The sequence below is a fragment of the Silurus aristotelis genome (assembly GCF_946808225.1).
Source record: "Silurus aristotelis genome assembly, chromosome: 25".
Classification (NCBI taxonomy): Eukaryota; Metazoa; Chordata; class Actinopteri; order Siluriformes; family Siluridae; genus Silurus; species Silurus aristotelis.
Window position 1 is genome coordinate 18,142,285 of NC_139598.1, and position 11,983 is coordinate 18,154,267.

Genomic DNA, 11,983 nt, shown 5'->3' on the forward strand with positions numbered 1-11,983 from the left:
TCCTGACCCCAGTTTCTGCGATATCTGATCAATTTTCTATGTCAGTGATTGAATTAACGTCCCGATTAGCATCGTAATTAGATAATGCTGATACACTTTCTCTCTTCCTCTTCTATCTCTTCCTCTCTCTCTCTCTCTCTCTCTCTCTCTCTCTCTCTCTCTCTCTCTCTCTCTCTCTCTCTGTCTGTTTTGCAGTAATTTGCTGAAGATGACATAACCCTGTCTGCTGTACGCCTGTAATTCTTCCTCTCCTAATCTAATGATGCTCTAAAAGCTCTGTTCTCTGCTGTCAGATTTCCATCCCCATCTCCTCAGAACAACAGAAGAATAAAGTCTCTCCCGTTTTCCTCCTTTTTACTGCACTCTTTATTTTATTTATTTATTTATTTTTATTTAATTTGATGTTATTTTATTGTATTTTATTAATTTAATTTAATTTAATTTAATTTAATTTAATTTAATTTAATTTAATTTAATTTTTATTTTATTTAATTTTATTTTATTTAATTTAATTTAATTTTATTTTATTTTATTTTATTTTATTTTATTTTATTTTATTTTATTTTATTTTATTTTATTTTATTATTATTTGAACCTCCAGGCTTTTCTATCAAGACTAAATTGCTGCGTCTATTTCTAATTTAAGGCCATTTAATGTTGTGAAATTCTCTCCAAACACAATATCATGCAATATCCTGTGAAATGTGTCGAACAAATGTATTTTGTATAAATATTTTTTAATTGTACGCCATTTTGAGTATGGTTTCCTTCACTTTGAGCACAGCGCCTTCGCCTTCTTTCTTTTGGTTTAGCAGCATGAGCTCTGTGTGACTGAGGTTAATGACATCAGACGTGGTTTTCCTGTCAGTTTATAAATGATTCCCGCTTCCCCTGACCTGAGCACTGGGACAACAACGTCACAAGATTCACCTGGAAATTCCAGAAACTCCTCGTTGTACGTGAGCGCGGAAGACAACAGGAAGAGTTTTTATTATTTAATAGCCAGGTTTCATGTTACTTACTATTTAAACATGAGGTGTAAAGTGCAGAAGTATTTGACGTGCTGTTGCAGTAATTCCCTAAAATAATGCATATTATTGAATCAGTAAAAATAATTTTTTAAGGACTTGAGTTACCACCTTTTTATTTTAGAAATAATTCATGCACAAAATATATAAAGCAATGACATTTTTCTGCCACTATTCTCTCTAAAATCATGCATTTTAACAGACAAAAGAAATGAATCAAACATATATCTGCTTCTGAGAAGTCTGACATGGTGTGGAGTAAACGCCTACAACTGGGTGTGGTCACATGATTCACACACGATCACGAACGACAGCAGAGTGGTGAAAGGGCAGAGAGACACTCGAACACACGGACCTGAGAATCATCAGAGCAAGAAGAAAAAGAAGAAGAAAAAGAAGAACTGGACATGGATCCCAGCTATGCAGATGAGAAGTCAGGAAAGGTTGAACATCCTCCAGCATACCAGGCTGACCTGGGGTATCCTCCAGCCCAAGGGGGCATTCCTCCTCAGGGTGTTTACCCTCAAGTCCCAGGGTACGGAGCTGCACCTTATGGATCTCAGCCATATCCCGGCCAGGCTGCCATCACCGTCCAGCCCACCGTATACATGACCCCGGCGACTACTCACATCAACCCTGTCCCTGATTACCTGGGATACTCCATCTTTACCATGCTGTGCTGCTGCTTACCCCTGGGCATCGCCGCTCTCATCTACTCCATCAACGTAAGTAGGAACCTTCACTTCACACCTCCCAGACTTCTGGTTAATTCTTAACGCAAATATCTCACTAATCTCAGATTAAAATACACATTATAATATATTAGCATTTATTTATCATTTCATAAAATATACATTAAAACTAGTAACATTTTGGATTTTTGTTTTCAATTTCTTTTTGTTAAATGCTCAAACTAATACCTCATCTTAATATAAATCGACATATTTCCTGATACACTGTGTATTCATTTGAGTCCTGTTGTATTTACAACGTACACATTTCTTATATATCTTATATATATTTAACCTTATATATATCTTGCACATATTTTTATACATGTTTAATTCCTACCAGTTTTTCGTGCCTACAAGCCTGCGAGCTCCTGCCCATAATTTTGTTTGTTTGTTTGTTTGTTTGATATATTTTAATTTGTTTATCTACACAATGCTATCATTTGCAATTCCGGTTGACGCGGACCTATCTATCTATCTATCTATCTATCTATCTATCTATCTATCTATCTATCTATCTATCTATCTATCTATCTATCTATCTATCTATCTATCTATCTATCTATCTATCTATCTATCTATCTATCTATCTATCTATCTATCTATCTATCTATCTATCTATCTATCTATCATACTCCACTGTATTTATTTGAAACTGGAGATAAAACGGCCACATGATTTACATACGAGCGTCGTTGTGGGTACAGACGGTTTTTTTTCACCAGCCACAGCCTGCAAACAACATCTCGGAAAAAAAAGACGATCGGCGGTAAACGCTTTCTATTTATCAATATAAGTGGGGGAGAGGGTGTTTTGGGGAATCATGTCAAAGAGGGCTGATGTTCGACGTTGCCTCACACCAGGATTATTGTACAAGAGCTTAAAAAACGGTGGGTTTTGTTGGAATTGCAATATCATTAACGCCTTCTGCTTCTGCTTTCCACGCTTCTTCCTGATAAACACGACATCTGATAAAGGATAAAAACGCCATGCTTCCTCTCAGAGGTGCGTTTCCTTCTTTAACCAGCTGCTTCCTGTTTTTATTTTCACTTAACCTCACCTGTTTTTTTCAACAAAATCCTTTCAAATTAAGTTTTTTTGTTTTATTAGACCCGAAACAGGATTCTAAAACAACTACGAATAGAGTCGTGGTTACAAGATTGCAGGGTCTGTGTGAAGAGATGAACGCCAGCTCTAGATATAAATCCTGCATTTAAAGGTGAAAATCTTCGCTTAATCGTTACATCGAACATCAGGAGGAGAAACAGACGTGATCTGAACGCGTGAAACACAGCGGTCTGTAGAGTGTAGAGTGTAGAGTGCAGATGGTGCGGAAAACAAAAAACAATCAGCTACAGTATGCGAGTGGAAGCGCCTGTTAATTTTAGCAACATATTTCCCTCTGACTGTTTTTTTTTATTTGTTTATTTAAATTTTTTGTTATTCTCGAGTCTCTGTGAACGAGCTGTTGCTATAGAAACCATAAGGTTATTTATAAGAACAGGGGACATTTACAAAAACCTGAGCTGCTTTTATAGTAAACGAATCAACACATTCTAATCTGACCAATCAGAACGCAGGATACAGGTGTAATATTTAGTGGGGTTTTTAAAAATCTTTTTGATTTTATTTATTATATTTTATTTTTCATCTTTTTATGGAAAACAATGAACTCTTCTGAATTGTGTTCTGACTGCCTGTGTGTGTGTGTGTGTGTGTGTGTGTGTGTGTGTGTGTGTGTGTTGTGAATTGTACCACACAATAATATTTCCCCACTTTCCGAAACCCTGTTTCATCTTTGTGTTTCGTACATTAATCTCCCTTGAAGTTTGAGGCCTTGTTTCTGACATGGCTCATTTGCATATGGTCGACGCCCACACAACTCTATTGAAGTTCAAGCACAAAGACCTTGGGAACGAAACGACCGAACAAAGTAATGTCTAAATAACGGAAGTGGAAGTTGTTTTGACTCCTCACAGAATACATCTGATAATAAGGTCTATTGAAGTGCCTCAAAAATATATCAAATAGAATATATCAGAATACAAATAAATCTGGTTGGTTCTGTAAAATAAATCTGGTTGGTTCTGTAAAAAATCAGCCCCAATGTTCTACATTTAATTAAACTTCCCGAACCCTAATTGTAGTCTACATGTAAAAAAGATTGACATGTTGGAGCAGGTTTTGGGTCTTCTAGTTCAAGTGAAGAAGAAAAAATGTCATGCTCCCACATCCGAAGAGATTTTATACATTTGTGTGCCTTTAAATTTGTTTGGGGAAGAACCTCACTTCACTGTAGAGTCACTTCAGGTTTAGGTTTACATTCTCCTCCTCGCTGGTCATTTAGAGATGGGTCTTTCCTTAGTGCAAAATGTGACACCGTGGAGTTTCTTTCCTGCTCGATTCGATGAAGTCGGAGTCAGAAGTCACCTGACTGAAGAAATTTGTATTATAAATAATAAAAATATTTTATTATGTCCAGCTTTTCTGTTGCCCAAATGCAGGTCAGAATGAAAAGCTTTAGAACCTCCACCTGGGAATAACCCATGAAAAATTTAACATGATAATTGAAAAGAAGACTATACAATCAGCATGGTGGGATTATGTTTCTGTCTCTTTTGTCTGCAGAACGGGAAACTGCCATCTGTTGACCAGCTTTTATGCAGGAATAATCCCCGACCACGTCAGTTTTGGACGCTGGAGACAGGAAGAACATGTGTTTGTTAATGGCTTAGTGATGAAGGCACAAAACCTGACACAAAACACAACACAAAAGTGCTTCCATAAAAGTGTCTCTGCAGATTTATAGGTTTTAACACGGTCACAAGATCGACATCTGATGAGCGTGTGGTCAGAAAGATGGGGGAGGGGAGGTTAATTACCTCAACATAAACCTTTTACCTCTTTTGCTTTTCCCCACCGTCTGATGAGCTCATGTCTTGCTAATCACAGGTGTGTACTTCAAAGCAAACAGTATTGGAACACACAGCTTTTCCAGCTATATGCAGTTCTTCCCTATGTTCCAGCATGACCATGTTCCTGTGCACAAAGCCAACTATATGAAGATCTGCTTTACATGGAGTTGGATGTATGTGGAAGATCTCCTGCCATGGAGCTCCAACCCTATTGAAAATAAATGACTGTACCCCAGGAACCTCCTCACCTCACCCACATCAGTATCATACTTTACTAACACCCTTGTGTCATACATTATGTATGTATATTGTTTATAAGTTGAATTTTTCTCCAAATCTCTGCTACACTGCTCTGTTTGTTCTTTTTAACCAGCTGTTTTCGGTGGACAGCACATCAGTCTGCATGCCGACAGAATTCCACAGATACCAGATTTATTTTTCCTACTTTGTTTTATTTTAAACATTCATTTACATGCAATCAAATAGCATGTTTCAAATAGCTTGTGATGACACATACAATTACCCAATGTGTTTTTAGTATAAATTAGATTCAAATATATTCGTTATTTGTTAAGTGTAACATAAAAAGAGGGGGATTTTAAATAACTATATACATTCAGGGTGAAAACGTGTCATCATTTAATTCCATCCAAAATAAACAGCGTGCAGGAATATTCACATAATAACATTTTAGGTCCCGCCCACACACACACACACACACACACACACACACACACACACACACACACACACACACACACACACACACACACACACACACACACGGGTGGGATAGGAGTTTCTGCAAGGAAACAAAAAATATCGTAATGTTTATTGCACAATCCGAGCTTCGCTCATTCCTAATATAACAATTGGATGATCTTTTAAAAAAAAGCTAATTAGCTGCTGTCTTGCACAACATCACAGATACTGGAAATTGTTTGGAAAACTCTTTCAGTGCTTTTGTTTATAGTATGAGTGAAATCTGAGAATTCTACAGGAGGCCAGACTAACTGATAAAGCATAACACACACACACACACACACACACACACACACACACACACACACACACACACATATGCACATACAAACATTTCACTTCACAATCCCAATTCAAGGCTAAATTTAATTATACATCACACATCCTGTCAGTCAGCCATTAATCAGGAAGTGTCTCGACCACAAACTTTTTATAAACACAACCTGTACTTTTTTCTTCAAGAATTATCCATTGCGACCATTGAGATGAGTCTGATGAGTCCTCTCACAATGACTCCAATAATAATTTTCTTTTTTGCGCCCTTTGATGTTCACCTTCAATTCCAAAACAGGTGGGACGCTGTGTAAAATGTACATAAAAACAGATCTCATGATATGCAAATCTCATAAACCCATATTGTTTGTAGAAGAAGAGTTCAGGTGCTGAAATGGCCAAAAATATTTGTTGCATCTTAAAAAGAAAAATATGCCAAAGAAGACCCAGGACTGCTGATCAGGTAGAATCCTAATATCAGGCAAGAATTGGACAACATTCCTCTCCAAATCTCCAGAAACTGCTTTCCTCAGCTCCCAGACGTTTACAGACTGTTGTTAAAAGACGTGATGCTACACCGTGGTAAACAAGGGGGACATTATTTTCAAAATAACCAAATTCTTTTTCATTAAATGGTAAATTTTCTCAGTTTATACATTTGACATGTTTTGTTGTGAATAAAATATGGGTTTAAATTCTGTTTTTCCATCCGAACTGTTTTGGAATTGGGGTTGTAGATGTTAAATCTAAAAGCAGCCCAATACTCACGATCATGACGTTCTTCTGAATAGTACTGCAACAAATCCTGAACTTCAATATGTCACTTTCTCTTAAACGCACTGAAATAACACACACACCAGTGCTGCCCCATTCTGAAAACCAATAACCGTCTCTGGCGCCAGTTTGGAGCAGATTTGCTTAAAAGCAAAGTTTCAGAATGTTATTAACAGCTTTGTCAATATGTCTTCGAGAACCGAGAGTTATTAATCGGGAAGCTTCCTGACCACAACTCCATTACAGGCCACACAAATGTTCAGCTTTTTCTAACCACAGCTTCTTTTTTTCTTTGTGAATCATCTGTCGTGAATCTGATGATTTCTCTCACACTGTATCAGATGTTTATCAGTTACACAGATTTCATAACCCGACATTTATTACAAAATGTGATGTCACTTATAGGATGAAATTGAGTTTAGTGATCAGAATAATGATGAAGGTTATGACATCATTAAGTCACACAGTAACTGCTGTAAGGGGTTTCAGTTTATTTCACTCTGAAATATTATAAATAGAATAAATATTATAAATATATGCCCCTCCTTTTTATAATTCAGCAACTAACTAACAATTTACGATTCTTATTTACTAAAGAAGTCACGTCTGTCGCGGCGACGCCTAAAAACCGCAGTGATGTTTCGTAAAATCCGGCCAATCAGAGCGCAGAATTCCAAAGGGCCTTTAAATTTATTATAACTCATAAGATTAACATAAAAGTGTAACAAAACGCTGACACCGGAGACTCCTTCCGTATAAAACGTCACCCTGGCAACACTTTTTTTAATCCGTCCAAATCCAACGCAGAATTTCAGGGCGTGGCTTCGTAGTTAAATGTTGTAGTAAATGAAACTATATGAGATCGTTTTCAATCATTTATTCCACTCATTTCAGTAAACCTGTCAGACTCGTGATGCTTCTCTCCTTTTCTTGCTCTGTTTCAGACTCGAGACGCCAACATGGTCGGGAACAGAGACATGGCAATGAGAAACTCTCGTGTGTCTCGCCTCCTGAACAACATCGCGCTGGGGCTGGGGCTCGCCGCGTACATCGTCTCCATCATCCTCATCATCATCTCGGCTACAACCTTGATGCAGATATATTGACTTCAACTGAAACACTGATGAGAGCCAGAGCTCGTTATTCTTTTTTATTGTGCATCGAGTGGTTTTGTATGTACAGCAGCATGTCCAGGGTGTGTTCACGTCATCCTGTTCCTGTATGTGTTTGTACAATAACATCCTGATATTCTATAATTATTACATACTTACTAACACTTATTCATTTAATGCTGCTTTCAAATGAATATTACGTCACTGCACTTAATAAACTGCCAACTCTGTGTTTATTCTTTAACTGTCATCTTTATTTTATATTCCTTGAAGGAAACCAATTAAATATGTTTGAAATAAATAAATTATGTCGTGAAAACTGATGTTCTTTGGATGTGGAATCAATGAACTTCTTCCTTCACTTGAACCAGAGGACCCAAACCTGTTCCAGCATGGCAATGCTCCTGTGTATAAAGTCTTCGCCATGAAGATCTGCTTTCCATGGGTTTGGGGTTGAAGATCTCCTGCTGTAGAGCTCCAACACTATTTGGGATGAATGTGAATGCTGACTGCATCCCAGGCCTCCTCAACTCACCTACATTAGTACCTAACTTTACTAACACCTCACAAATCTCCACAAAATCTAGTGGAACATCATCCCAGAAGAGTGGAGCTTCTTATAGGAGTAAATGGAGATTACAGTTTGTCTCAATTGATTTGGCACATTTCTCCAAACTCAGGTAACAGCTCTCAAAACAGTTAACACAGCAAATTAAACACACTCTTATGCTGGCGAAACTGTTAAGTATTCACTGCACAATGAAACACAAGCATTTTATTCTAGTAATGCATTTATTAAAATTCAATATTAACATCAAAACTAAAAGTGTGTTCTCTGTTGATTTTATAACAAATTCAGCTGAAGATACACAAAGAAATAAATGAAAATACATGTTTTTTATTAAGTTCTTTAATGAGGAGTTCAGGTGTATAACAATAAGTTGTCACCCCACACACACAAATATATATATATTATGCAAATAAGTACGTAAATAAAAAATAAAGTGATACATGTACTGCGTTCCATGAATCAATTATTTTATTGATCAATCCTCTCAATTACATCTGGCCAGAGAATTTCATCAACATCACAGAAAATATTTTCACGAGTCATGCATCGTGGGAAAAAAACGCCTTCAATGCTGTATCCATCCTTGACATGCTTGTGCCCCAATATCTCCACAGGCCTCTTCTATCGCTTGAAAAACACTTAGTTGGTTGTAAGGGTTGCGATCATGTACTTTCCATCTCCAAGAGGAGAAGAATTCTTCAATTGGATTCAGGAAAGAAGAATATGGTGGAAGAAACACCATCCTGAATTGTGGGTGATCCTCAAACCGCTCTCGCACTAGTGCTGAATGGTGGAATTGGACATTGTCCAACTTTCTTCATTTGGATAGCATTTCTTCTTAGAACACGGTCAGTTGTGGAGCGACTGCATTGGTGGATATTGTGGAACAGTTGATTGTCCTGTGTTATTCTTTGCTGAATTTCTTTGAGGCGGAGGGTGTTGTTCTGGACCACCATGTCAACAATGGCATGCCCTTGTTCAACTGAAAAAAGTCTTGTTCGTCCACCTGAATGTTCTCTAACTTCAATTCTGAAAAAGGTTTGGACAAGCAGGAACATTTACTGTAGAGATCTAGACCTATGTCAATCGAGTCTCATTGTAAAAGTAGAATGATATAGTTACTCACCGGTTTTCCCTCTGAAATGTACGGATAATTGAAGCCACTGTGGATCTGTTTATATCCAGCTTCTCTCAGTGAGAGACCATGATTTATGACACGGTCAATAAGTGTGGCTCTGATTTCATTTGAAACATGCGTGTACCCTACGCTCATTCTACCTCTCCTCCCTCCTCTTACACCTTGCCCTCCTCTTCCTCCCTGTCCACCTTTCCGACTATAACATTGCCCTCCAATCTATCCATCTCTTCAATCTCTTCTCCTCTTCCTACATCCTCAGCTCTTCTCGCTCTTCCTCCTACATCTTCAGCTCTTCTTTCTCTTTCTCTATCTCCTCTTTCTCTATCTCCTCTTCCTCTATCTCCTCTTCCTCTTCTCCCTCTACCCTGGCCACCACCTCTCACTCTTAAACCTCTTCTGTTTCCACTGCTCATACTTCTTTTTTTTTTGTCTTACTGTATCTCCTCATTTGTCTTCTTTGTTCTTCTTCTCTTTCCCTTTTGTAGTTGTTGTAATTACGTAAGACAGCTGCGTGAACAATTAGGAAATTGGCTTTTTCTGTGTTGAGTGGATTACTAACTGATCAGATGACAATTTGGCGTTAATTGAAGACACAAGGTGTGCAACTGACTATTTTACAATTCACAGAGTTTTGTTTGTTGTGTTTTGAAAATGGTACAAAAATGCTTGTGATCTTTGTGAAGAACAATGAAAAAGTTTCAACCGTTTTCCCTGATATATTAAAGATTTGGTTGGCTGTATGAACTGCTGTGATAAAATTAGGGATTTTTGTGCACAGTGTTTTGAGAAAATTATGCTTTTGATTTGTGATTTGTATGAAATGAAGGAGAATTTACTATCTGTTTAGGACAATTACAAAGTGTACTGATCACTGTGTTAACTGTTTTGAGAGCTGTTACCTGGGTTTGGAGAAATGTACCAAATCGATTGAGAAAAAACTGTAAACGATGTGGAGTTTGAACAAGTAATTTTGAGAAATTTCATTTCTGATCTGAGAAACGCTGCAAAGCAACTGAGAAAAACTGTAAATAATTGATAATTTTTTAGTCTTTAACTTATCAGATCGTTTCTCAGATTTTATGATGTTCCTTGTAAAAAAAAAAAAAAAAAACCCTCATACATGAAGTGAGATCACATGACACTTTCAGCTGTTGTTTAGATCATGTGTTTCCTGAAAGTGACTTTTTTTTAAGTCATTCATCAGTTTCAAAAGAAATAAGCAGAACAATCTGATTATCAGGACCTGGATATTATTTTCAAAACGGACACGTTACTGATGTGTGGGGATTTTTTTTTTTCTTTCCTCTGATCGTATGACTTTCTGTCGAAGCCTGAGGTTTAAATCACCTGTTCAATAACATGATTATATTCACAATTCACTTAAATTGACGGGGTTTTTTTTTTAATAAATTGATATTTTTATTTCTGAAATTGTAAATTCAGTTTTTTGTAAATTATATTTAATTCTTATTCAGCTTTTTTTTTATTTTAATTTTCACCCTTTATATTTTTTGTCTATTTTATATCACAGAACAGACAACAAAAACTGGTAATTGTTTTATTTGTATTATTTTATTCTATTTATGTTCTTTAAATAAAAATATATGATTTTACTCTATAATCTTAAACTTCAAACATTTTGTGTATTTTCTTTTTAATGTATTATCCTGTTTTATTTCTATTTTTTTATTACATTTTTATTTAATTATATAATCACATACTGATTTTACTTTTTAATTCTTATCCTTTCAATTCTTTGTCCTTTTTATGTCATGGTTCAGTCATTAGAAACTTTTACTGTTTTATTTTGCTCTCTTTTTTATTTAGTTATTATTTTTTGTATTATTTGGATGTGAATAAAAGAAGAATATGAATCTGATTGTATTTCTTCTCTCTGTATTGTTGAAGGATTGTGTTCAGGAACAGTTGCACGAATCCCTGGCATGAACCCGATCTCGTTCTTGTTAACGTCTTTCAGCTGAAGTGTGTGTTTATCTGTGTACATCATTTTAGCGTTGATTACCACGGTGTCTTTGTTGCATGTATCTCAGTTCTCGGTATCTTCCACACGTATGGGTTTCTCCTACCGGTATAGGATTACACCTGATGAATGAACATAAGAGCTGAGAGCTTCTACTGGCTGGAAATCAAATATGTCCTTATAAATACAAACAAAAACATTCTGCCAATGTTTCCCAGTACCTGAAGCCTGAAACGCGGGGAAGGCCGGGAATGCCGGGAAAGCAGGGAACGCCACTCCCATTTCTCATATGTTCAACTTTTTTTTTCTTTTTTTTTCAGTCAGGTCTGAGTTGCAGGTAAACTTTGTAACCATCTGGTTTATGGTTATGACCCCATAAAAAAGATGTCATGCAGCCTGTAAATGAAATAAAATCTCAGATGTAAAGTTTGGCTCATTGTCAGGATGTAGTGGAAAATCTTCCTGGAAGAGTGGAGGATATTTTTACACCAAATACGGAATAAATATGTAATGGAATGTTCAAAATCATACTTTCAAATGTCCTCAAATAATGTCTCTCCATATAATGTCTGTATATATATATATATATCTGCATTAAACCAATCATATCACAGTCACATGACTCTCACGTGTCACTAATTACCCTCACCCATGACCTGTTCTTGTTAAGCATTTCTCCATGTTCTGCTCTTTGGCCT

At 36.6% G+C, this 11,983-nt stretch overlaps 1 protein-coding gene across 1 annotated transcript; it reads left to right on the forward strand.

The window, feature by feature from the left end:
• The first annotated feature begins 830 nt into the window (after positions 1 to 830).
• Positions 831 to 7,918, forward strand: LOC310719750 (uncharacterized protein). The gene is made up of 2 exons (XM_083529750.1): positions 831 to 1,753; positions 7,428 to 7,918. Exons 1-2 carry the CDS (start codon positions 1,436 to 1,438, stop codon positions 7,587 to 7,589), a joined length of 480 nt encoding a protein of 159 aa, XP_083385876.1. The 5' UTR covers positions 831 to 1,435; the 3' UTR covers positions 7,590 to 7,918.
• The last annotated feature ends 4,065 nt before the right edge of the window (positions 7,919 to 11,983 follow it).

Bases quoted from the DNA above. Each gene is read 5' to 3' on its own strand.
- LOC310719750 (XM_083529750.1), top strand. From the start codon at position 1,436: ATGGATCCCAGCTATGCAGATGAGAAGTCAGGAAAGGTTGAACATCCT. The intron at 1,754-7,427 runs GTAAGTAGGAAC...GCTCTGTTTCAG, and splicing joins CTCTCATCTACTCCATCAAC to ACTCGAGACGCCAACATGGT.